Source organism: Haemaphysalis longicornis, unplaced genomic scaffold, assembly GCF_048455015.1.
Source record: "Haemaphysalis longicornis isolate Haplotype H1 unplaced genomic scaffold, Haemaphysalis longicornis Haplotype H1 scaffold_9, whole genome shotgun sequence".
Lineage (NCBI taxonomy): Eukaryota > Metazoa > Arthropoda > Arachnida > Ixodida > Ixodidae > Haemaphysalis > Haemaphysalis longicornis.
Window position 1 is genome coordinate 127,215,016 of NW_027526460.1, and position 27,828 is coordinate 127,242,843.

At 45.0% G+C, this 27,828-nt stretch overlaps 1 protein-coding gene across 1 annotated transcript in view; it reads left to right on the forward strand.

The window, feature by feature from the left end:
• LOC144152791 (uncharacterized) overlaps positions 1-12,306 on the forward strand; it is a 78,371-nt gene extending 66,065 nt beyond the window's left edge. Inside the window, exon 12 of the mRNA XM_077684253.1 lies at positions 6,535-12,306. Within this exon, the coding sequence (XP_077540379.1) occupies positions 6,535-6,795 (261 nt within the window). The 3' untranslated portion in view covers positions 6,796-12,306. The remainder of the gene's footprint in view (positions 1-6,534) is intronic.
• Positions 12,307-27,828: the final 15,522 nt, after the last annotated feature.

A 27,828-nucleotide genomic window follows, 5' to 3' on the forward strand; every position in this document is an offset into this window, starting at 1 on the left:
CGAGCTTGCTACGAGCTACAGCGTACAAGTTCATTGTCACAATTACGGCCATTCTGAGACACTCGATGAGTCGTCGCTATTTTTGGCGTAGTAATAACTGACTGCCGCTTCCATGCTATACATTCAACGTTGAGGAACCGAACTACAGCATACCACTCTTGTTTGCACCTTCCGTGCGCACATACGGCGAGAAAAAGACACAAAGCCCGCCCACAGTGTGCATTCTTACGGGCCGCTCAGCGGAGCATCCACACTAGCAGCGCGACGCTGTCGCCACCTACATGTCGAGCTCGCGGCGAATAGCATGAGGTGTGTGCAAAGTGAGTCCAGCGAGTTCACAAATTCACTTCAAGCAGAATCACTTCTGCGGTGTGTGGCGTTGGGGCTCCTTGTGCGACACTGTAAATGGTGATAAAGGCAAGTTTCACCTACAGGACAAGACACTAGTTTGAGTTTTCACTGCAAGTTTCACTGCATTGTTTGGACACTTACGCACGTATGGGATGCAGAAACAGTTGCAAATAAAATGCCTACATGAAAGCATGTAACTGCTTGTGTAGCTGGCTGAGCCAAGTTGTCTTTTGATTGAGCGTTAAGAACTAATGAATCTGCTTCAGTCTCTTATTGCTGATTTCATTTGCTCTGCATAATTCAGCAGTGTGTCTGTTTAGCTGTCTGAGCCAAATCTGACATAATAACAGCAGTGAGGACCAGAAAAGTTGCTTCGGTGTTTTATTTCTACTTTGATTCTGTTTAGCTGCTATCTGCTGTCTTAGCAGGAATTAGGATAAATAGGCTTTATCTGTGGTCTAAGCCACTGGATAAAATGCAGAAGCACAACGTTAATGAAGACAATTCCCAAAGCTTTGGAGAGGAAAGTACGTTGGCTTCAATCGATCCTCCCATGTATGTATGGGAATAATTTCATGTAGTGCATTTTTGGCAAGATAATAAATTTCTTCCTGAGCATATGATCCGATTCTGGCTCTTGCGTAACAAGAAAAGTATGATATCCATTGACCAGTTTCAGCGGAGAGATATGTACCATATGTGTGTTTCCATGCGTCCACTCAACCGACATGTCATACATCAACCAGTGCAGATAGCTTTTTATGGTACAGATCACTAAGTAACCCTTCAAACATACTTCATTGCCTGTGTTATGAATTTGGCATCAATTGATGTGCTGTCATTGTGATTTACACTCCTAATATATGCGTAGACATTGCACGAGTTGCGTTGTGAACAGCGCTGCAGCAAGTAGCAGCTTACTGTTGGACTTGGCATCCACGATGTTGAGCACTGCTGGAGCAGCGAGCTTCTCATTCCAGCAGCCACTTGTGATGCAACAGGGAGAATGGGTGAAATGCTCACTTTTTCCACCCTGAATGCTCTATCTCGAATTGACAGCACATGCATGCAGATGACCATTACAGCAGCAGCTTCTTACTTAAGTGACAAACACAAGGCCAGCAGTGCCTATATAGCTTCAATAATGCACATCTCTGATGCAAGAATTTGATTTGGTGAAGAATATGCATGCGCATATGTAGGAAAAGCTGAAAGGTGGGTTATTTGATTTCAGTGCTGTGTTTCACGTCTTCACATGCATTGTTGCAGCTAATCATACCGGTGAAATCTAGCTCATGAAATTTCACTATCGCGAAGCACAGCTCATTTGCGAAGCCTAAGCAAGACAATGAAATTGAACTTACAGTGGTAATACTCATGTATAATATTTATTATCATAGACAATGCAAACTCAACGCAGATCCCTATTCGTATTTAATTCACAAAGGTTTTTGTCAAAAACAACTCAAAGCGCTCCAAAATAAAACAGGCGAAGAAAACATAGCTTGAAATAACACATTTAACAATGGAATCTCAGCGTAACCGAGAGTCAAAATAGAAAAGGTGGCATATTAAATCACATCACGCAGCTAAGCTACAGCTCGTAGGCATTCACGTTCAAAAAACGCGATAATTCAGCTTCTTGTATTTGGCGACTTGATCACAATTTGGGCGAATACGCTTGCCCCCGGCATAGACTTGGGACACACGGCTCGACATATGCTCTAACGAAATGCAGCGCGCGACGTCGCGCTGTTTGCGTTTTGCCCTGTGCATAGCTCTCTATGGCGTTAACGTCGTGCGCTATGCACAGCAGTAATAATGCGTAATCTACGAGAAATTAACAAGGAGCTATCGCCCCCTGTCGCAGTCACTGGTGCGATAACGTGGGTAGCACAGACACAGGAGGGACTAAACGGTAGAACGAGAAGCACTTCACGCTCAAGACGAAACGCCCGCACAGGATGACGCCGACCGCTTTGTATCACACAGCGTACACAGAATCCAGTACCTGCAGCGGCGGCTATTTCCCGGAAACGCCGGTCGCTCACAAAACAGAAGAAAACACCATAGCGATTGTCGTTACCGAGCATGTTAAGAACACTGCACACAACACGCAAACAAGGAATACGACTGAACGGCACTAAAAATCATTCTCAGAGCCGGACGCCGCCGGTAGGCGGAGGTGGCCATTTTGGTTGAAGTCAGTAAGCGCGGAAGAACATGCTCTGTGATTTCTTCCGTGAACGCGGCGATACCATGACGTCACGTTGATGCGGTGACACCATTGGCTGGAGGGGGGTCCTTTGATGAGGAAAAGCCGCATTTTTCTTGAGTTGTATCCGAGTATAGTGCACTGTAGTGTGGGCTTGTGGGGAAGTTACACCTGCAGTTGCTCTAAGCTACGCCTACGAGAATAAATTGAGAACCTTTAAGGATTTTAATCCAACAGTACGCATACGCCTGTAATATGTGTACCCATGATAACTTGTAAGTGTCTCAGCAAGCAAAACAAAACTACTCAGGATATTGATATGAAAATTCCTAGTCTGTTATTAATAAAATACCCTTTCTATTGTGCTTGCTAAATTTCAGGGCATCATGTAAGATAAGAAAGTGTGTAATATTTTAAGAACAAAGCAAGTCACAGGAATTCATAAGTTCCTAGGGGCAGTTCCAGCCAATTCTGGGTACAGCTGGCCTCCCTCTGCTCAACCAGGCAAGAGTTTTTGAGAACAGAGAATGGGAGACTTTTAGTTAGTCGGTTACAGCATCCGCAACAGAACAGACTGACTTCTTATCTGTTTTAGAACCAAAGTTCTAAAGTGCACTCCACAGTGACTCTTTTGCGTCTCAGGCAGACATGCGACAGTTCTGCTCGGACCGTCTGGAGACTGGTTGGATTCTGAAACCTCTTTTGCAGCAGTTTCGCGAAGACTTGATGCCTGCTGTTTTCTAGGTGGCTCTCTGGGGCAGGCATCTTTGCACCTTGGGTCATGAGCATTGGCAGAGGGGTGCGAAAGGGGTTGTTACCCCCCAAGCCACACCAGCACAATTGCCCCCTCTCCCCCACAATGCGCCAGGTTCACCCCCTTCAAGACAAAATCCTGCTGACGCTGATGCCTTGGGTCTATCAGCACTGCCAAGTCTGGAGGCCTAGTATCAATGTCAGAAGCCCTGTTTTGGTGCTTTTCAAGGAGCCCAAAGCAACTGCAGTTTTATCGGACTCGTGTGAATGGTTAGGAAGGCCAACCATTGTGCATTCTCTCATAGGGGTGACCTGAGACAAAGTAAGGTAGCCATTCCCCTGTTCCCAGGTCAAGTGGCTGCAGAACAATCTCTAGTGCGGCTAGAAGAAGCCTCCACTCGGATGTAACCAGGTCGTCAACATGTGTCGGACTCTGACAGCTGTAGAGTAGTAGGCCCCAAAGCCTCAGCAGCCTGGCCATCAAATCGTGCTCACTGCTGTTGGAATGTCGTACACAGCCTCAGGGGCACTTCTCTCTGGATTCTAAGAAGGCCTTTTGTATTGACTAACGGTAGTCCCGCATTTTTTGCAAAGCTGCGAAAGTCCTTGTGCATTTTGTTTCAGGTCAGTTGTGCACAATCGGAGTGTGTGTCCGAAGGATAGAACGGCTGGCCAGGCTGACCATGCCACTGCCGATACAAAGTTCTCTTCATTGTCCATGACCGCGTAGATTGGTACTTCATCATGAGTTGGGATCTCTAATTTTTCAAGGACACTTTCAAAGAAGAGGCCCAAGTTTGCATCCCTGTGGGATTCCACATTGCAATGCAGGCAGGACAATGCGTGCACGTGCTGCACTGATGCCATGGTGCGGCAAGACTAGTGAGGCTTAACTGTTGGTTGCGAATGATACGGACGTGACTCCACATTGAAAAACCTTAGCAAGATATTGTTTTTCACCGTCTACCTTCTCACTCGGCACAGTTCCAAAACAATCGCTGTAGAGTGTCATGTGGGATGGTTCTGTGTAGTTTGGGGAAGTGAATCATGTTGTGAAAGCCGAGCTCATCAACAATGCAGCATAGGCGCGTACTGCCTGTCATGAACGAGCGACGAGTTCTTTCGTTGCTTGTGCTTTAGTTGCGGCCGTCTTCATCTTAGGCTTAAATCTTTCAGCCACCGACGGTTTCACGCTTAGTGTGCCGACATCCTTAACCTTTGTGGGTCATTTGGCTGCATGGCACTCATCTCAATGGGCTGTGTAGATGCGGAAAGAAAGCAGAGCTTCCTTTTTTGTGGCTACTGTTGCGACCGGGCGGGGGCACCCGATCCAAGCTCCGTGGCCTCCGACATACGAGTGGTAGCGTGTATGATGCGAGCGGCCAGCCGCTGTTTCAGCCGTGAAGAAGTCCAGAAGCAGTAGGCTAACGTAACTGTTTACTTCATAACGAGAGGTGAGCCGAAGCCAAAGAACAATGCCCCGACGGGCTAGGTTACAATACAGGACTCGAGCAGAGCGACAGCATGGATTCGCTGCTCAAACAGGAAAGGTTTACAGCGCTTGCGGGGGTCTATTTATATCCAAAAGCGGTAACGGTCAAAACGCCAACAAGCGGCAACATGCCACGAACGTCACAGACACACACAACGCTCTTTCCAGAGTTCGTAAGTCGTCGGTAGCCTCAACGCACGTTGAGTCTGAGAGAGGGGAGAGAGGAGGACTCCGCTGAGTTCGCGGGGCCTCTGTGTCCTTGAAGAGCGTTGAGACGAGCCTCGCCGGCAGCCGCCGAAGTTTTGAAATGCGCCGAAAGCGAAGCGTCTGACTCGGCTTGTCGAAACTTGTCACTGACATGGTGGCGCCTGTTTTCAAAGGCGCACACAGTGGCTTCGCCGCACAGCCGAGGAGTGATGTGGGAAAGTACGGCGGCGCTGGCCGATTCGTAACACTACACAGTTGTACTTGCACCAGTTTCACAGCATTAAAATTGGCTTGACTTTGCTGGAAACATTGATGTTGCCTCAATGTTGCTACTGCTGTGATCACGTAGCATCACCAAGTCTGGCGTTTGTTGTGTGCAACTCATTCAGAAAACATGAAAATCTCTTTTACTACCCAGCCTCTGCCTCCGGAAGCGTTAAAAAAAAAAATAGATAAATTTACCTCTGGAGATGTAATTCGCACTTAGCGAGCACTTCGAATCAAATCAAATTTCAAATAACCTACTGTTTGATCACATATTTGGGGCGACCATATATGTGCGCAAGCCTAGCAGTGTTACTCGAGTCTGACTTTGTTACACAATATCATGAAGTTAGCCCAGTAAAAAGGTTGTCTTAAGGGGGCAATGGGTCTTTGGGACCAAGGAAATTGCCCAAAAAGGCATTTTTTTAGGTATCACTTGTTCCTTAGTTTGCACAGTTTTTCCTCCAAAAAGTTAGTTTGCACAGTTTTTTCTCCGAAAAGTTGGTACATGAACAATACCAGGTACTTATAAAAGCTGTACAGGGTCAATTTAGATGAAAAAAATTACAATTTTTTTCATAATTTTCTACTTTTTCACCATGAGCGATATTGCAGTGATAGGAAATTCTCGAGAGGTACATTCCAGCATGTAGAGCAGCTAGCGAGATAATTTCTTTTGCAGCGTAAAGCTGAATGTCGAAACCATCCTATAGTGGAAACATATTTTGCATTTTATGTTTCAGTACTTGTTAAATTAGCATTGCTGTTAATTTGTTAGCATGAGTACTTCAAACCTGGAAGTTAGAATTGATGTAAACTTGTATGTGATTGCAAAACAAAAAGCTGCTTCGCACATTTCATTCTCCACAACTTTTGGTATCTATTCATGCTTAGCTGGTAATTTTTGTTGATTAGTTTTTTTTTCCATTGTTATCAAGAACAACCGAGAAAGATCTTTAATAATCTCGGAAACTAAATGCCTTACATTAAAACTAATTGGATATTTGAAATCAGCTAAAAAAAGCTGTACAAGCCCATACAGTTTTATCACGATTGGTTGGAAAGCAAAACATAAGAGTCCCTGAGACCAGTGTGCCCCTTTAAAAATGACCAGTGCTTGTAGTGGTGCCACGAACTGGCTGTTTCTCCGTGCCTCTCTTTGACAGGTTCTGTTGACTAGCTTACCGTTATCATTACTCTATAACATCCGTTAATTTTTTTGCCTTTCCTTTTCTGCTTTTCCCGCGTCCAGTGTGTGCCCATTCTGGGCCGAGGCTTCGACTCGGGCGGCTACAAGTGCGAGTGCCTGCAGGGCTTCGAGTACCCCTACAACGACCCCATCACCTACTTCGACGGGCAGATCGTTGAGGCCGAGTTCGAGAAGGTCATCGAGGACAACCCCAGCAAGTACGACACTCTCAAGTGCCGCATCGCCGGTGCTTCTTCCCTGCTCGCGAGCGCTACACTGCTTGCGGTGGCAGCTGTGGCTGGTGTAGTGCGGACTCTCCTATGAGTGTCATCATTGAACTGGGAGTTTTATTTTTTCTTTAATGGTGCCGTGAACTCTGATTATGCTTCAAGGGGGGCCAGGTCCTCTCTGTGTTTCTACTGTTTATGACAACCGTCATTTTAAATCCTTAACTGTCAATGACGAGCTGACTTGTTACGGGATCATGTGGGTATCTCGTCGTCGACAGTTGAAGGTTCGATTCAACAGGTTACGCGCATCACAACAACCCGAAGTGAAGTACCAAGATCAGGGAAGCAATGCATGTCTCGAACTCGGATCTTTCGAATTCATGCTTGTACTGTATGGTATGTCTTTGAAAAATGCTTTTGTGTGCATTTTATATTTTCGTATGGAATTGTCGATTTTGTATGGAATTGTCGATTCGGTCGCCTTCCACTTTGAAATACCTGGGTTTGACTCTAGGATTGAGTAGTGACGGTGGTTTTTTTTTTTTCCGAGCATGCTCGAACTCCGGTGAACTGCAACAACTTCCAGGAAACTGTCTCTGTCGCATCGTTTAACTTTTGTCGACGTCCGAGTGATGGTAGCCTAGCTGCATTTGTACTGATTAACTTGTTTGGAGGAAGGGACGTAGGCATTTCTACACTTGTCTCTCTGTCTAATGAATTTTTCACTTGTGTTTTATGAATGTTCATGTTTTTGAGTTTGCAGACGATTAGCGAAGGGCACTGATTCGTTTCCATTGTCCCGTCAGTTTTGGCAAACTTGTTTTGGCGAGGTTTTTTCCCCTTTTCATTCCATTTTTATAACATCCTAGCCAAGTTGTCTCTCCCGGTTTTCTGAGGTGATCGTGGTCTCTGAGATGGTAGCCAGGTTTCCTTCAGGTAATGAGCGCGCATTGCCGAATGGTGGCTATTTTATCGTCAACACCGGGTGTTAATGATTGCTTATTTTTGTTTTCTTGGCGTTTTTTTCCTCACCCCACCATTGGGCAATCCAGCCTTGTCACTTATACAAGACACGTTTGTGAAGGAGGGTGGGGCCTACCTGAGGTTAGCACTGCCTTGAAAAACCTTCCTTTTTTGTCGCATTTTATTGTTTTGCCTTTTGGCTGTTTCGAGAAGGCGCCAGGTGTGCTTAACATAACAAGTCAGCATTACAAAATGGAAGGCATTTGAGGAAGCTTATTGTAGCGTTGCAGGAGCTTTCACACTGCCAACTAAAAATATGTGTGTGACTTCAGGGGTGCACCTTTCGGAAATTTTGAGATGAGGAGGGTTCCTGTGAGGGAATGTTGAGGGATTCGTTCTATTCAATGACATTTGTCCGAGCTTTTCGAGTCTAAGATGTTGGCAGTGAGACTGAGTGTGCTTGAGCACACGGCACCTTGAAGTCGGAGTGACTCGTGCCATGTCGTATTTTTTTTCTCTCACAAATTTCAGCCATGTAACACACAACTGTTATGTGTTTTTATTTGCACGACATTCCATCTCATACCATGCATTTTTTTTTTTATGAAGCGCAATTTTGTGCGTGCATAAATGACTGAACATATCATACCTCATAGACAACATCAGCTTCGGCATCAGAAGGCTTAATGCGACTTATCAGACGGTCCACATGTCCAGGCGGACCTTCTCACACTGCTAAAAACTACGTGTTTTTGCGTGGTTTTGTTTTTGGAATCTCATTTGTGCTGACAATGCCGCCTGTATAATCCTTGCCTAACGCGTGAGCGAAAAATGGCGAAACAGCCACTCTCCTGTTGACCTCTCCTACCCTTTCCCACTCCGTAGCCTTCCTACATGCTTTCATGTCCACCAGCCAGCGCCGCTTCTCGGAAACTATCCAAAATAGTTGACAGTTTCTCTAGTGTTGCCCAGGCGGCGCTCCCACGCCTTACAGGCAAGCTGACGGACACACGCTGTAGAAGTGGGTGCAGTGTTTGCGACTCGCGAGCAGTGACGTAAGGCGGGACGTCCGCCGGCGCGCCACATGCCAGATGAGTGCCTGAACTAATCGTCCCTATCGCTCCCATTGGAAAGCAAGCGATGCGTCAGGCAATGTTTATACAGGCGGCGTTGGTGCTGGTTGTGTCTCAGTTTTGACCTCTGTTAGTACAGTTCCAATATCGTAAACAGATGCCACTTGAATGGAATTGCCGCTGGCTTGTAGCAGTACTACCTAGATTATTTCGTTTTTATATACGGGAGTGTATTCTCAACTCGATTTTGAGCTCTCGGCAATAACGGGCATTGCTTTGAGCCACACTCGTGAACAGAGTCTTTTTAGTCCCAAAGCTCGTGGCATATGAACGAGCAGATTTTACTGGTCTCTTGAGGTTCTGTTTAGTAAAATTATATTGTACTGTGCAAATGTCTCTGAAAGCAGTTCACAATATTGCACACCAGCTACTCATTTTTTTGTTTCATGGGTAAGTGCCTTTGAATGAAATCAAAATGTTTTGAAACTGTTCTTAGTGGCACAATTTCTTTTGCAGCGTGCACTGTTTCCACAGCTTAGGCTGGCAGTGTCGTTCCGTCCGTCCATTTACATTTGCCACTTTTTTTAGTTGCTTGTCCCCCTACCCGGTGTAATCCAAGCGGTTTGCTGCAATCTATTCCAAGAATGCTCTTTCACATCGCACTGTTGTGTACTTTGAAATTGTAGCCTCAATAGGAGCCGTTATCAAAAAGCTCTTCAGGGGTTTGTGCCTTTTTTTTTTTTCTTAGTAACCTTTATGGCCCATGCGGTACTTACTAGTACGTAGTTTGCCTTTTTTTTTTTTTTTTTTAGTCACCTTTATGGCACATGTGGTATTTACTAGTACGTAGTTCCGTTTTTGGTCTTGAGTGGGCCACATTATTTATATTGTATCCAAGGCTGTGCTGGTGATCCTCAGGTCGGTTTGCACATTTCTCATTTAATATATGGTGTTTTGTGAATGGGTGAAGCAATTCAGTGAAGTCTGGTTCTTTTAGGCAAGCACTGTAGCTAGCTAGGTTCTCTCTACATTCCTGTTTTTTTTTTAATTCTTTTTTTATATCCTCGAGATATTTCTGTCTACCTTGCATGTGGCGAAATTTTCATTTATGCTTGAAAAATGGCACTCCGTGTTCATTTTCTGTAACTCCTTGCTTCTTTTTTTTTTTTCGCGCGATTTCTTGCTGGTCTTCTATCAAAGAGAAGGTTGCGCTTCATTGCCAGCGTTGCTGAAGCCACAGTTCAATTGCAATACTATCGGTCTGCTTATTTCTACTTTTGCCTGTCACTGGACAAAGCCTAGCCTACAAGGCAACATTCCGACAGTTAAGTGGGTTTCAGATTTTGCCTTACCACACAGGATCTTTTGCAGAGTTGATCCATGATTTCGTTAAAGATCCCCAGGTGGTCAAAATCAATCCGGAGACCTCCACTGCAGTGCACCTTATCGCCTGCGTTGCGTTGGCTCATTAAACCGTACAATCCAATCAATGGTCCATGATTTCCTGTAAACAAAAATTGTTGGGCGACACACTTTCACTTATGGAGGGGAATTTGCAGTGGATACAGAATTCCATGAGTGCTGTGGTGAATTGGCACCAATCATGGCATTGGACACAAATCATAGCCTACTCCAGGCTTTAAGACGTTCACTCATAGCTATCGAGTTTGCTGTTACATTAGCGAGAGTTCCTTTGCCACGCCCTTTTTGTGGCGATGGGAGAACCTCGTAAGCCATGTTGCGCCAGCCATTTTATGCGTGAGCATTTCATGGCATAGCTGCGCTGCTGTTTCATTCCAGTGAAGTTTTCGCATATTTTAATTAAGCCTTTGTGGTGTTGGGACCATATAAGGTGCTGATGATGACTGCACGAAGCGTCGATGACTGCGCACTTGTGATCACATAGAGCCCAAACGCACTGATGTCAAAGTGAATTGTGTAGTGCCCTGGTTTTCCTGTAAGAGCTGCGAGCTGCACATTGTGGAAGGTTTTGGGTTGGATTTACCGCTCTGCTTGCCGGCAGTTTCGCGCATTGTGTTAGTTTGTGTCAGTATACTGCGAGTTTGTTTTTTACCTGCAAGGTGTGTCTTGTCGCTGCCTGCACCATTAAAAAATCCCCGCCTGTGGCACCAAGCTTGTTTAAAATTGCACGCAACAAAGTAGCCTTTGAGTGTGTCCTTTAATGCGGGCATGAGAGGGCTTGTAGAAAACCGTTTGTTTGATGGTTGTGATTCAGCGAAAGTTGGGGGGAAAACATGAGTTCTTGGCGGATCTATGAAAGCGTTGCGGCCTTTTCAAATGTGGGCAACAACTGTTTTCGTAAAGTTGACCAAGCTGTGGCCCTCTCCCCATAGACATCCTGTCATGCCTAATTTTGGTTTGTGTGGATGCAGCAATTGACTTTCATCGATGTGGCGTGCTGTGAAAATAGTAAGTTGTCATGTGTCTTGGCCTCTTTTTGTTAACTTGATACTGAAATTTGTCCTTTTTTTCCAATGCCGAATCTTGCCAGTATTTCAGTACACTGTATGTTAACGCTTAGACTAGTTTGCTTAGCTGCACCCAGAAAACAGAGGAATTGTATTGGTGCACCAATAATGGCTGCTAGCTGCTCGTTAGTACAAATTACATGGTTTCTGCCCGCAAAAATTTACAAGCACTTGTTTTTAGTTGCGAACTTATTTTAATAAAAGGTAGCTTTGTGCCTGTGGATGAAAACCGAGTAGGTAACACCGAGTTTATTTGCGAAGAAAAAGTGACTTGGCATGGGGGAAAAATTTTTCGTTGCACATTTGTACGCAGTTACAAAGTATGAAAAGAGGTGTGCATCATTTTTACCTTTACATCTGCCCACATTGCACCTATGACATTCCATTCTTGAGTTGTACATTTGCGAGCCTTCATTCGCAGGCTTTTGCAGTATTTTTCTGTTACTTCAACCTTTAAATAACATTTTGCTTGCACAAATCACTGATCGGAGACTAACATGTTGCTGTTTAATCATCTTGTTGTTAAGCTTTGTACGGTTGTCAACACACTTGTCTATAACAATGAGGTCTACTTCAACTTTTTATGTCTGAGTCAGGCACTGATGCGAATTCCTGAAGCAAATGATTGATTATTAGAGCAGTCAGTTTGGACTTCTCACTCATGGAGTAGTTCTGTCGAAACTACTAACCCCACATTAAGGCTGCTGGAAACAAGTACGAAAAATTACATTTATAGGCAAGTGTGTCGACCACTGTACTAGCTTTATATGCGATGCACGCAAGCCTTTTCATTGAGGTCTCATAACCAAGACAATGTTGTGGTTTTAAGCGAGATGCCAGCCGTTTCGCTATTGCTCAAGCTTTCGTGCGAGTGTCCATGGTGTGCCATTATGTGGTAGCTTGTGTTACACGATATCGGGGATCTCTGTCGAAGGAGTTGAATCTTACGTGTTTTTTAAAGCACTGACTGCAGCTGTTTCAGCCAGCTGTGATTTTGCTTTCTGATACCAGTTCACTTGGCACGGCAAGACAGTTCATGATGAAAGTTTTGCGTGAAAAAATAAAGGAATTTTTTTTTTAGTTGTCTTGTGGCTACCTTTAATGGGTGTGTGAACCAGCCAGCATAGAAGTTGGTTGGTGTAAACCCGTTGTGTTGCGTTAGAACATGGCTGCCGCCTAATAGCTTCCAGGAATTTCCTTCTACATGTGAAGTGATATTTTACAGCTCTGTGAAGCTTCTGCTCAAGATTGACAACCAATCTGAAGAATTCGGAGTCTACTTTTATTATCTCAAGCCAATTCATAACGTAGCCTTGTTTTCGTTTGAAGACCTCTCAAGGCTGACCCTCCACAAATAAGCATTGTAGGTATGGCAGCTGCACAGTGCAAGATGTATGATCTCAGCCAGTTGTCATGTGACATTGACATGTGCTTTGAGTTCCGCTAATACCACCGTGGGGGTGTTACTATTGCATAGCTGTGATGGAGCTAGAGGAGGTAGGATGGTACCTTTTGATAGGATGGCTGCTAAACAGACGCAGCACAGTCGGCATTGACAGGCAGCCAATCGAACACACAGAAACGTGTAGCAGCTTAATACACTTCCTGAGACTTTTTCTATGAAGCCCTGCAGATCACAAGACTCCATAGCAGCGATTTTATTTATAAGTTTAGAATATACAGCTGTAAAAGAGCAGCACTTCACTGCTGTCCAGGTGTGAGAAGGTGCGTGAGACAGAAAGGTGGGGAGGCAGTTGCTGTTGAAGCAAATGGCCCAGTACCGTATTGTCGCGCGTATAACCCGTCCCTCCATATAATCCGCACTCCCACTTTCAGCCCGCCGGAAAAGAAAAAAAATCCTCCCGTATTGCCTGCACATTTGATACAGGAAAGGCTTCACCAAAGCTACTGCTCTAACAACTCATCACATAATATGTAGACAGGAAAAGCATATATTTAGCAAGTAGAATACACCGACTTCAAGGCGAAAGCCACAATCCACTAATAAAATTCAGTTGTTAGAGTGCGCTCGTCCTTGTTTTTTCTTCCATGACCTCGTATGTTTTGCGCAATCGCTGCCATGGAAGGCTTAGTCAGTGTTACTGCGTAGCAGCTTCACGGCACAACTTGGATTGGAAAAAATTTCTATTGATCCTGTAGTAAAGTCTGCATGCAGACTTCAGACGTGGCCTACGTCGTCTTCCTGACCCCAACCGCAGCCGGAGCCCTGCTAGCCGTTCCCGGCCCGCCGGACTCCTGCCGAGCCAGTGCCAGAAAAAAAAAAAAAGCGTATTATTTGCACCCCTACTTTGCCACTAAAATTCTCACAGTTTTGGTGTGAATGGATCCTTGAATTTCAAAAAAAAAAAAAAACTTAAAAAAACATGCATCCTCAAGCCTTCCGCGGTGCAGGAAATGAAGGGTGATGTTAATCTTTTGCAGTTATTTCACTTAGTTCCTTGAATTACGAGCGTAAGGATAACTTTCTTGGGGAATACATTTTTGCAAACCATCTACGACTTTGCTGCGCACTTTGGAGCAACAGGCATGCGAAGCTATGCGGATTAGAAGCAAGGACGGGGTTATTGGCGCACCTAAAATAAAAGCGATCGGCGAAGAAGCGAAATTTTCAACAAGATTTTTTGAGGACGATCCCGTATCGTATACTGTCTGCCCGGATGAAAAGACTTAGTACGCAGCCACCAAAAGCGATTGCTCTTGCTTAATCTGAGAGAACTGTACGAGGAGTGAAAAAAAAACAAAAAAAAAACATGCTTTATAAAGTGCAGATTCTATTCGTTCACAGTTCCATGCCCGCCACACAGCATTTTGTCCTGCCGAAGTGGCACAAACACAGTTTGCGTGTGCATAGAGCACCAAAACTTCAAACCTATGCTTCATGCCGCAGGCTTCAGGCAAACTAAAGAAGAACTCTTGTTATCAATTGTATGCGACATCGACGACAAAGACTGCATGTGCAGCCACTGTCCGGCGTGTCCCGGCAAAGATGCCCTTCTGAGCATTTTGGAGAGCGCTCTAGATATGGACAAAGTTGAGGATTTCCGTATTGAAAACTGGATCGCAAATGTTCGCTGCATACTAGCGAAAATAGTTTTAGGCTCTTCCAAATTTACGAAACATTTTTTAGGCACTGTAGAAGATCCCAAGATGCACCACTTTATATAAGCAAACAGCAAGCAAAGTTCCTGCGAGAGATAAAAACCAGCCGAAAAATGAGGGGAAAATTGTTTGTTTTAGACCTCACAGAGAATTATATAGCTTCCTCGGGCTAGACGCTTCAAAATTGTACCACTGGGTATATACGCAAGCCATGATACACCCATTCATGGCACCATCATTCAAAATTCTCGGGACCTCTGTGTAAAATCGTTAGCCATCATTTAGGACTGTCTTGACCCCACTACAGCGGCCGTGGCTACATTTCAACAAGAATTCCCTGCTCTCCAAAAAAGTCACTATTTTTCCGATGGGGCATGATCACAGTACAAGAAGAAAAATTGTCTAAATTTGGGCTGCCATGAAAATGAGTCAATTTATTGGCTGAGTGGAACTTTTTTTGCAACGACACACAGAGAGAGCGCTTTCGATGGGGATTGCAGCCAGGGCCACTTTTCAGAGGCCTTACTAGGGACAAATAATTACACCCCATCAGTTTTTAGGGCGCAGCCCTTTGTCGTTCGTTTCTGGGCGGAGCCGCGTCGCCATCGTTGTGACTGAGCGCACGATGGGAAGACCAACGAGTGAGAGAAAAAGCGAACGATGGGAGGACCGACGAGTGATATAAAGCAAAGGAAGAGAGTGTCGCGAAATTGGGAGGGGAGGGCGGTTCGCCGTGGCGGCGCGAGCCAGCGCTCTCCGAAAGTGTGCGGTGGGGGAGGGGAGAGGGCAGTATGCTGTGCCCGCACGAGGCGCTCGACGGCGCGAAAACGTGAAGGGGTCGTGCGCGTGACTATGATGTGCGTTCGCTTAAGACGCAGTTCGCGGTCCCTTCCTGAGACGCACTTCGCGCCGCCGACGCAGAGGCTCATCATCGCTGCCGTCTAGAGAACCCACGAGTGAGTGCTGCCTCAGCGCACTGGTGCTGCGCCCAAATATAGCGTTACGGAGTATCCTAATCGCCAGCCAATTTTGTTACATGGGTAGAAAAGGACACTAAAGGTGTATCCCTGATCTGGGTGCCAGAAGAAATGGTTGAAGAAAAAAAAGCAACTCTCAAGATGGTTTGAGTCGACGATTTCTTTGAAAGGTACGCGCACCTTTGACCACTTGGTACCATAACCGCTAACTAGGCTCACGTCTTACTTCGCCACTGAAACTTTCCAAGTGGCAAAGGACCCACGTCGGCGACCACGATGAAAAATGTAGACTCTTAAAGAGTCAAGTCCGGACCAGCAGCCCATCTCCAACTATACATCTGTATCACCTTCATGGACGCAGCGTTCTGGAATCCATCTAAGAGCACCAACAACTAATCATCTGCCGATGACGCCCTTCCGAAATCCAGTACTACCCAGCCGCACTCCTTTAGAGCAGCTAGTCGCGGAAAAATTTGGCCCATCTCCCCGCGAGGGGGACTCGAGTAAATGCGTCGCACAGGGGGTGGGTGTATTGCGTTAACGTTTAGTGTTTGGGGAGTTGGTGGTAGTGAATGCGTTGTATCAGCAGCTTCTTGACGTAGTTTGAATGAGTCAAGGATATAAGGCGCGTTCGTAGCGTCCCATTCTGTGTCGGCTTTGTGGCGCAGTGGGTAGAGCACCATGTACATTGCGTTCCGCCCGCTGGGTCGAGGGATCGAAACCAGGCGCCGGATAGTATTTTTTTTATATAGTGTAGGGGGAGGGTGCGGACTATGACTACGGACGTCAACGCGGGTGACATCGTGAGTTACTGAAATGCTCTGCATTTAAAACAGCGTTACCCGTGTCTTCACTGCATGTTAGCATTCAAGTGACATGTACGGTCGAACGGAACCTGAAACCCCACTACAATCTGACTCTGTGGCTGTGGCTGACTCTGTGGCTGTGGCCGACTGTCACCACGACTAGTCGTACGCGTGAATTTGAGACACATGACCCGATGCGCGCATGCGATGCGTTGTCGGCGTCGCTCCGCCCACTGTTTTTGCTCCATGGTCAACTACGACTATCGCTGAGCTGAATTTGTAGATTCCGCGCGTTTAATCGCAAAAAATGGATAAAGCAGGCAATCGTGAAGCGTTTCCTGCCTTCGGAAACAGTTCGCGCACACGCCGGCCGCGCCTGCCAGCTCGGACACTCAGCGGCTCGAACCGGCGCAGACCACGGTAGCAACCGCTTGTCGCTGCTCTTCTGAATCAATTTGATCGCTAAAAAGAAGTAGCTTATGCGAGAAAAGGGATGATAGTGTGGTGAAAAGTTGTGTTACGGATTGTCATTCGCAGTTACACAGATAGCGGCGATCAAATATCCGCCAGGATGCTAAGCCTAAAGTTCCCAACACCCGAGCCGACCAGAGCAACGCACGCCGGTTGCGGGGGGTAATTGGGGCTCAACGGGCTCTCATTGGCGATGGCCTCACGACGATTGCAACGATGGCACGACTGCATCTGGCTTGCCAGACGCACGTCGTGAGCCTCCTCCGACCAGCGATCGACGCCAAAACAGGTCCTAACGATCAATCGTAACGATCAGTCGCATGCGAATCGCGTGTACCAGTCGTACATGTGTCCAGCGCTTTAAGCGCTGGACGCATGTACGGCTGCACTCAAAGCGCGCGCGACCTGCGCTGACGCCCCACCTCTCTGCTGCCGCGCAGGAAGTGTCGTTGCAGTGAAGCGCACTTACGGCCCGCCGTCTGGGGCCGTGGTGGGTGCTTAATATAAAAATTATTTTCTCGCTTAAGACAAAAATTACTCCGAATAAACTTGATGAAGTGAATCCCCTTTTTACAAGCTTTCAAATGAGCCTAAGCCTGCATTTTTTACATAGACCGCCACACAGCGCGATAAGCGTCTGAACATGGACAATTTCGCAAATTATTCAAAGTTCATAACTTTATCGCGCAAAAGCTAACAGCTTCACGGCACCACTTATTTTCTACCGCACTTAACGTAAACAATATAAACAATGTACGCATCCACATTGTCTCTACAAAAAATTCAATAGCAGTAAAAAAATGTAAAAAAATTGATCAGAAGCGCCACTTTGCTTCACCGCAAAGCCCGTTTTGAAACACACTTGCAACTGTCAATGCATTGTAACAAGGAAGCGCGCTTCTTTTATTTCGCTGCGCTCCGTATGTTGTCTAATTTTTTCATTTTTTTTGCAACGTGCGTTTTCGTCACCACCGCGGTTTTCAAATGGCTGCAAGAGACAGCAAAAATTTTTCCCGCCCAAAATCGGCTATGAGAATGAATAGTGTAGGGAAGAGGTCAACCATGAATTTTTATGGTGCAATCGGAGATGGTCGAGCTCCCTGGGTTGTTTGGCGTGGAATGACCCCTATCTACAGCAGTGTCAATTTAATAAAATATGGCATTTTGGCAACAGAATTCGTGGGTTCTGAGCTCACTTTTATAGCAAGTTCACCAGAAGCCTTACTGCTCGCGAGTGCGAGTTGCTTTTTTTTTTGTTTCGAAGCGACTGCGAAGCTAGTAATGATATTGTTCAAATGGTTGTGAATCGAAGGAAATACTCTGAAGCTAATATTTAGCGATTTCAAACAAGAAAACTGAAATGTACAATTTCTCAACCATGCGTCATAACTGTAACCGTAGAAAAATAAAAGGCTCATTTAATAAAAAGGTTTTGTAAATTTTTTATACAGCATAAAACAAACATGCAGAAGCTATTTCGTTGTTTTTGTCTTTATTCATGGTTCTATATTTTATATGGCGCCACTTTCACACTCATGTGGTGACCTCAACCACAAATGTTTCAGTATTAGCTTAATGAGGGAATAATGATCTGATTGGCTGAGGTTAACACATTTCTCATTAAAAAACAATGCAAACAACAGTGTCTTGTATTTGAATGTCAGAGACAATGTGGCTGCATACATTGTTTATATTGTTGACGGTAAGTGCGGCAGAAAATAAGGGGTGCCGGGAAGCTGCAGATTCTGTCATGAACTTTGAATAATTTGCAAAATTGTCCATGTTTAGACGCTTATTGCGCTGTGTGGTGGTCCATGTAACAATGCAGGCTTAGGATCATTTGTAAGGGTGTACAAAGGGGATTTATTCATCAAGTTTTTTCGGAGTAATTTTTAAGCACCCACCACGGCCCCAGACGGCGGGCCGCAAGTGCGCTTCACTGCAACGACACTTCCTGCGCGGCAGCGGAGAGGGGGGGCGCCAGCGCAGGTCACGCGCGCTTTGAGTTTTCCCGTGACTAGCTGCTCTAAAGGAGTGCGGCTGGCACTCGTGGCCTAGGACAGCGCAAAGCATGAAAAATTGATGTGTTTTTAAACCCTCCTCCGCGTGCCTCCGTGGCGTGGTAGTATCATCTCCACCTTGCACCTGCTTGTAGGTAGTACCAGTACTACCAGTACCAGTACTTTTTACCAGTACTAACACCTCATGAATTTTGTTTTTAAAGCACACTTGCACTGCAGATGTCCCATTCAAGCACGCACATGCGAGAATCCCCGCAAAGGGCTATCTAATGTTATCATATGAAGAGAGTTGGAACCACAATTTTCGCAAGTGCCTTATCACAAACTCAAGTAGGCGATAACACATGTGCAGGGTGGCTGGGCTGCAAGCCGCAGTGTCAGTTGTCAAGAAAGCATTATCTTGGCTAGGAGCGCTACGTCGACAATTTCGTGTCGTTTTTCTTACATTTCATAATGAAAAAAATTAACATATAAGGTTGAAAAGAGATAAAAATCAGCAAACGGCGTTTCGGGGACTATGTCAGTACGCTGCGTGCTTTCTTATCTAGAGAGCATTGACTATGGTAGCCCGTTGAGTGCGAACGCGTTATCGTAATGCAAAAAGAAAAGTATCATTGAGAATGTTTCAATGTAAATATATTCTATGGAAATATATTTCTATAGAAAAAGAAAGACTTGTTTTTGCATCCTGATAACGGGGTCATGCTCAAGCTGCCCTGGTCGACACCCAGCTGCCTCAAGGTAAGAAGCCCAACTGCGTTCTGACATAGTTTTCTTTCGAATTGCTGAAGTTCATCCTTTTCTTTTTGAACTGTTATATTAATTTTCTTATTATGAGGCATAATAATTTTTTTCTCTATGAGTGAAAGCACGAGGGCGGATTTTGCCCAATGCCAAGGACGTAAGACGCGCTCCACAAAAGCGCCTTCCTCTGGCCGTTTTGCTGCACGTCACTAGAGCAGTGCGGGAAAGACCATCGCCGCGAACGGAGAACGCTGGTGCAGGTTGTCGAACGTCGAAATATTTCGAAAATTTTTTCGAAAATTTTCGAATAGTGCTATAATATTTGATTCGAAGCCAAATATGATTTCGCATGATTCGTTTCGCCATTCGAGAGGTTCGAATATTCGCACATTCATATTGTTCATAATGTTGAACATTAAACCAAACTAAATATTAAAACAAAACATTAAAAAATATTGTCACGAAACCAAAGATGGCGCAGCCGTCTTGGAGTAAAAAAAAAAAACAAGTTTATTGGAGCGAACTTGTGCTCGCCTAACAGGAGTCAACAAAGTGACGTGCGCAGGCGAGTGTCGATGAATCATATGCCGCGGCGTGTGCTCCGCGGGCATTTATCTTTCGGCGCAGGTGTTTCTCGAGCCGTCGAATTACATCGAGAACGCTGTATTATAGATCAAAGAAGGCTATTCTAGGCTAGTGACGTTAGGGTGGAACATTCTCTCTATCAAATGAGATAACCCGTGCGGCATAAGAAAGAAAGCATGCAACACGCGCTTCACTTGGGACACAGATAACACAACCCGGCAAAGCCAAGCGGTAAAAACAAAACATAAACAAACCCAATGCATGGTTCACGGCAATATATTCTTGCGGTCCAGATAATATACCAAATGCTTTTTACGTCGATACGCTGAATCGCGCTCCCGCTTCCTTGCTGTAATATTTCGCATATCTTTATCTCAAGGCATCTAACCTTAAGACTGGCGCATCGCTAGAGTACTCCCTGCATTTGAAAAAGGAAATAATGCCCTCATAACCAACTAGGTTGATATCGCTCACAAGCACGTGTTGCAAACTGTTTGAACACATCATTTGAAATTACATGAACAATTTTTTAGACGCGCACAATGTTCTATCTCCATTCCAACCCGGATTTTGTAAATGTTTTATTAGAACTACCCAACTTATTTCTTGTGTTGATTTCTTCTCCTCTGTTATATACAAATCAGACCAAACCGGTGTTGTATTCCTTGACTTTAGCAAGGCTTTTGATACGATACCCCACTCCAAACCAATTTTTGAACATAATCTGATTGGCTTCCCCTCTACTATTGTAAAATGGATTGCATCGTGCGTAGTGCTCGCACGAAGTTTGTCGACATAAACTGTACACTCCAGTCCTATTCCAGTTAACTCCGGCGTTCCTCAGGGAAGCGTCCTTGGCCCCTTACTTTTCTTAATTTATATTAATGATATTACAACCTGTGCATCTGTTTGCTTATGATTAATATTTTATTTAATTCAATTCATAGGCGTGCGCAGAGTTCTCAATTTGGGGGGGCAAAGTCTTACCGCTGCGCCCCCCCCCCCCCCCCCCCCCCCCCCAGAGCAACTCCCGACCTCTTCTCACTGAAGGCCTTGCGGTGCGAACGCAGTGCAAAGAGGGATGGTTATAAAATCTTTATTTCAATGTGATGGAATTGCAACACACACAAAATATTTCTGAGCAGAAATTTTACTTTCATGTGTTACATCGGCAAGACATGGGGCAAATTTGGCGCCCCCTTCAGATGATTAGGGGGGGCGGCCGCCCCCCCTGCCCCCCCTGTGCGCACGCCTATGATTCAATTAACTCCGTCAATGACCACATAACACTGGACCAATGTATCAATGCCATTACTATGTGTTGTGATCTCTGGGGCATGAACATAAACCCTGACACAACTGTATTAATGCGCACCACTAATAAAAAACAGTTCATTTATCCGTGCAGTGTTAAAGGAACTCCAATCCTAATCACCATCATTATCAGAGACAGTTATAAATATCTTGGCGTAACTATTGCAAGCTGACTTGGTCGATCCCCCCACATTGAAAAAAAAATTGTTCATCCGCACAAAGAAAATTGGGCTTGCTCAGGCATAAACAATCTTGAGAAAATTCAAAGATTAGCTCAAACTTAAGAATGACGAAGAAAAATAGCATGTCTAATTTTCAACAAAAGCATACTAGGCCTATCAAACGTCCTTGCTCCACTATCGATCTTCACGTCCGATAAGACGATATAATCCACACCACCTCAGACCTATCTTTGCCCGTACTAACAATTTTAAATACGCTTCTTTTTTCTCGCACGATAACAAATTGAAACGAACTGCCACTACAAATCTTCGAGTCTGGTAATGTTCTAAAATGTATCAAAAGGTATTATGAAGTGTGATTTTGATTTTGTATCTTACTGTATTGCATATTTGTCTATTATTTCTCCACGCCTGCACTGTTGCCCATTTGGTCGTTTCTATTTGCATTGTAACACCGCAACAAATGCTTGGGCCATTTTGTGGTCTGCAGTATTTTCTAAATTTAAAATATAATAAATAATGACAAAATTGATCTGCAAGCCAGAATCAGTCAATGCTTTTAGTTCTTAATTCTAGAACAATTTGTACAGGTTACAAGAGTAATAATTTGCATATAGTCAGGTATTCATTGGGCGAATCCTACAAGAAAAGCGTTTTTTTAGTTAACTATTACCGGAGATTTTTTTAGAATAGATATCTGCTTGACACAGAAATGTTACTAATCGGACATCATCAAATGAACTAAAACGTGGTCTAACACCATCGTTGCTGGTGAAATACAGTTCTAACGTGAGACATTAGAACTGTAGATTCTAATGTCTCAGGTTCTAATGTTCTAATGTAGGTTCTAATAAGCATGAAATAACGGCTTAAACTGAATATAAAAGCAAAAACGAAAAAGTTACTTTGATTTTCATTGCTTTACAGTTAAAAAAGATTTTGTGCATTAATACCCTGACTTCTATACTGCAAGTTTCATCTGAATATTTCTAAAATTAAGCCCAAATTTTTTCTGAAGCACCTCAGCGACACCAACAATGATCTCTTTGGGGAAGGGTATATCAGAATCGAGAACCTTTAGCGAAGCATGGGAAGCAAGTTCACTGTGTTCATGTATGCATCTCTGCCCGGTAGTGCGTTGGTCTTGTGCAGTGTAATATTCGTTGTAGGGACATAAGCTTCTCGTTATGTGATTCTGGAAATTTTTACTGGACATCCAAAATGCATCCAATTTCAGGTGTCCGACTGTACGTTCGAAAGTGTTAAATCCGGATGTCCATCGGCCCTGAAATGAACGTCCCACAGACGTGAGCTGGAGCCGGAATGGACGTACGGTGGATGGCCGACGGACCTCCCGTGCGCATTGCCGCATTCTACATGTCGGGGCTACAACGCCACGGATTTCTATTCTGCACAATCTTTAATTGCGATGGCGCAAAGTCTTGAATGTACTTCCAAGAATGATTTTGAAAAAATGCAGCTTGAAGGGGCAGTCGGTACATTTTTAAGGTTGGAAGAACCATCGAAAAAAGACGCAAACACGAAGTTGAGAAGGGACGTACAACACACACCCTGGACTAACGAATCACATTTACTTGAAAAAAAGAAACGGATACAACTTGCGGACGATCCATGCCAACGCATGAAACGCTATCGTTCTACACTTATTTTTGTACTGTGTAAAATTTTTCTAAGTTTGATCAAAAGCTTCAGGAGGTCACTAGCTAATGATGCCAGAGTGCTTCGCATGTTCCGTTATGTGAACGATTTGTTAATCGTTTTAAAGGCGCGCCGTAGTGGAGGACTCCGGGATAATTCTGACCACCTGGGTATCTTTAGCGTGCGCCGAAATCTGGCACGCATGGGTGTTTTTACTTTTCGCCTCCATCAGAAAAGCAGCCGCCACGGCCGGGAATCGAGCCCGCGACCTTGGGCTCAGCAGCACAACGCCATAGTCACTGAGCCACGGCGGCGGGTGTTCTAAAGCTTTTGCCCTCTGACTGCCCGGAGCATGTGGCTCAATACATTTTCACGCATTTTAAGACGGGCTCCGAAACTCCCAATTTTACCTTTAAACTTGTTGAGAAGAAGACCATTAGGTTGTTAGATCTAACCCTAACTTTTAAAGGCGATGGTCATGTTTGCTGGGTTTACTCCCGTAGAACTTAGAAGGCGTGGCTCCCGTTTGAATCAAGCCACTCAAAATTGGTAAAATGAGGCATAACCGCATTATGTTTCCGTAGCGCGCTACAGAAAAGCTGTGTCCACGTAATCCAGGGAATCCTTGACCGTCAGACCCAGAGGGTGATTGCAGCGGTTTTTTTTTTTACACTGCAGGTTAAAAAGGCCATGCAGACAAAAGACAAGTTTGGTTCATTGGAAAGATTGCCTCGTTAGAATCATACTGACACCACTTTTAAGGTAAACTTCGCTCAAATAAGCCATATAACCAAACAAACGGAATGGCCATGCGACACACTATCTCATTTTACACAACAAAACATATGATGTCATATGTGCCAGCTCTGCGGTTGGCTGAGGCCGGCAAAAGCAATCGAAAATTAGGCAGGGCTATATAAGCTTCCCGAACGAGCTATTTGCGCTTAAATTTAGGGCACATTTTTATAGCAGTAAGAATAATGGGGTAAACAGTGTAAGTTACGAAAGTTGACGTAAACATAGAAGTACCGATGCATACGGCTGTTGTGCTGCGCGCACTATGCTTGTTTTAGCTGCACAGCACGCGGCGCTTTGGGGTTGTCTCAGACGACACTGGCCGACTGGCGTAAGCGACTGTGTCTTACGTGAACATATTTGTCGAGCGAACACCTTGTCTTAAGAAACAATTAGTTTCTGCCTTAACAAAAAACAAACCAGGTACCAATACGGTCAAAAACAAAGCAAAGGCTGAAAACGGCCCGCCGTGGTATGGTGGCATCCTCTAGGTTGACTAACGGTAAGCAAGGCTCCGCAGCAGCATGAAGTCCTAGTCTTGTGATGTCATTGCAGACGTCATGAAAACACACGATTTGGCAGGAGAACCAAAATTTTAACGTAACTGGATTAATTTCTCAGTGAATAAAGAACCACCTGCTTCCGGACAAGCGCTGGGGGCTCTATAAAAAACGAGATCTGTCAAATAAAACGAGCTTGTATTTTGTCTGCATGGCTCCTTTAAAACAGTCGCTGAGTGCCTCCGAGTTAAGCTTGAAAGGCAAAACCAAATTGCTCAGAGGCCCGATGAAATCAAGAAAAAAATAAGGGTTGAAGTGATGCCTCATCTTCATAAAGTGTCGCACAACATAAAGAAAATTGCTTCGTGGCATGGTGGGCGAGTAATGTTTTCCGCGCCACATAAGCTGTCCGGACTGTACACGGGGTGCAGTTTTAAAGCGAAGATTTCCGTCTGTCCGTCCGCCCGTGCGGGTGTCCGAATCTCCAAATGATGTGGGGGACGCTCTATCGGCCGCAGCACCTAACAGCCTCGTGATCGCCAGCGTTTACATGAGACCTAGTGTCACTAAACAAAACTTATTCTAATGAGACCGAACACGCCTCGATGCGATGCGGGAGCCTTCCCAAGAGAAGCGATGGTGACCGCTAACCCGGGCAAGACTTCTCGATTCAATAAAGGCAATCTCTTTAATACGTATCTTCATTTAACGTAACGATTAAGTACTACGCTCAGCGATAACTCCGCTACATTCATTCTTGCTTTGACTTCGGCACTTGGCCATTTGATTCGCACGCAAGAAAGCTTCGCGTTTCAACCATCGTCGTCATTAGACGGACGGGGTCGTCATTCTTTTTATCAGCTCCGCTGTAACAAATAAATCCGAAAACGTCACGCCAAGAAGACCTATTATACGCTAACGCCATCAGCCCGTTTTAATACAGGTATGCGACGGTTTTCTTTGTTATCCTTGCTGACGCTACTCAGAGATACAGCCCGGGCTAGCATAGCGCCATCTGATATAAGGTCAAGTACGTGTACTTGAGGATCGCGGTCACGGACGACAAGACACTCTAAAATTGAACGCGTCGGATGTCGCCGTGAATACTAGTCGGTGGCTTGACCAAGTGTGTTATGTCATGAAAAAGAATTAAATCAACAAAGTTTTACGCACTGTTACCAAGAGGTTCGGGAACTGCAAGCCCATCTTAATTAATTAGATCACCCTTTATTAACAAATCTTTTAAGTTACGCTTACAAGTATATGAAATGTGCTTGTCACCTCACAAAAATTATTTTGCTGGACCTTGTGGGCGGTAAAATGCAGCCATATTAAAATCAAACTGATCTAGGCATACGTTTATGACAACAGACCTCACTACAGAGATATCAGCTAACCCAGATACCGATCAGTTTCCCCGAAAACATTCAGGGAAGCTTGCACTGACGCGCAAGACTTGAATGGCCAAGTCGTTGTTATGTGAGCATTGCCTGACATATAGTAAAGTTTCAGTATCATCGTTTATTTGCGTAGTTGCGGTGCTAGTAATCGTCGTCATATATTAAGCGCAGAAGAGGTCGTCGTCTTCTTTGCGGCGAGGGGTGGTTGCATCCTCAGCATTGTAAACTTCCACCATCAACTAGCAAAGTCTGCTCTAAGTTGCGCAAGGCTTGAACCATATATCGAAGCTGTAGGATTTATTTATGCGTGAGCACGAAGGACACATCACCATGCATTTGTATAAGTTTGAAATAGTTTATTTACGTATTCATGTCGTTGCTTTGCGCTGTGCTAGTAGTAGTCATCGTCATATACATCGGTATCGTCGTGTTAATTACATGCGCGGTGGCACTTAACGACAGCGCTGGAGTTTTCGTTGTTGTCGTTTCTAAAGCCACTGCGCGAGCCGGGGACTCGGCAGTCACCGCGAGGCACGCGCTCACGAGCGCTCGGCATTTTCGCGGTCCTCGTGGTTTTGCCAGTTTCTTTTTATTGCTAAAGCCGCTGCGCCTGCTGGGAACACTTAGCTGTCGGCGCGAGGCCCGCGCTCACGAGCGCTCCGCATTTTCTTGGTATTATTCCCTGCAACACCAAACTTACGGCTTGTAATTGTGACACCACCATCCCGAGAATCCCTTGTTACGAAAGGAAGAGCCGGTCTTCAGAGTTTATTCGCGCCGGTTAAGGGCGACGCTAAGCCGAGCACGATGATACAAGCACAGCATTCCGAACTCATGCGCACGCCTGTCGCAATCGCCGTGCGTGCCGAGGTGCCAGCCACTTCGTTGTCGGCGCCTCTATCATCATCATCATTACGGTCCATGTTGGCGGCAAGTTAGAAACCTGCAACATCTCTATTTGTACACAGTAAGTTCGATGCCTTGAACGTTTCATTACACAGCCCCAAAAGTGGGGATGTATCCACGTTTGGGGTATTAGAAAGATATGTGGTTTAAAGCTGAGCGCTATGCTTCCCAATTCAGAAGATTTATTTCAGGGCTGCGAGCATTTAAGTTCAAGCAGTTCAAATATCTTACTTCGTTGATTCTTGATCACTTTTTTTGTGATTGCTTAATTGTCCTCCTGGTTGAAATGATTTCGCGGTAACCTGAGACAGTGTGTTGAACGGTCTTCATCGTTCGCCCCACTCAGCACACTACTTTTAGTTTTAGGTACACACTTAAACAAGGTCATGACCCTTACTAGCAGAACACTAACCAGTTACTTGTCGCAGTATACACTATGTACTAACTTAACTGGCCATGCATAACATAGTATAAAATCACGCGTGACAATTTGGATCAGCTGAGCGCGCAGCGCGACATAGACACATTCAACACGCAGATATCACACTGAGTCAACACATAAATTGAGCAAGAAACCCAACGGGATTAAGAGAATTTATTATAACCCACATATCTTGGCGCAGCGACTAGTGCAAACAGCGCTGCCCTGTACGAGGAGAGTGAGTATAACGAATTCGTTGCATCAGAAATACATCTGCTCTTGCTTTTATAGCCAGAAGCGGAAAGTCCTCTGACAGAGTCAGTGGGCTTGCCGCAAAGATCAAATATTTTAGTGATAATTTTAGAATTATGCATTTTAATGTGAGCATATACAAGTCAGCATGTGGATTTGCAAAAAACTTTTTAATCGTGATTTGAAGTAGGAAAATTGTAGGTTTTATGTTCAATAATTTTACAATGTTGTTACTATCAGTGAATGTTAGCATCAAAACAAGCAACAGTTATTAAAGTCACGGTTTAAACTATAAAAACCGGTCATTGCTCCGATCAGAGCAGCCGGAGATCACCGGTCAGAGGGCGCGACGAATAAGTACACCCAGCGCCGCCCCGCGGAAGCTTGAGCAAACTCTGGGTTCGTGAGAGCCAGACGGCGGGCGCGCGTTGATATGCTCGACACCTCTT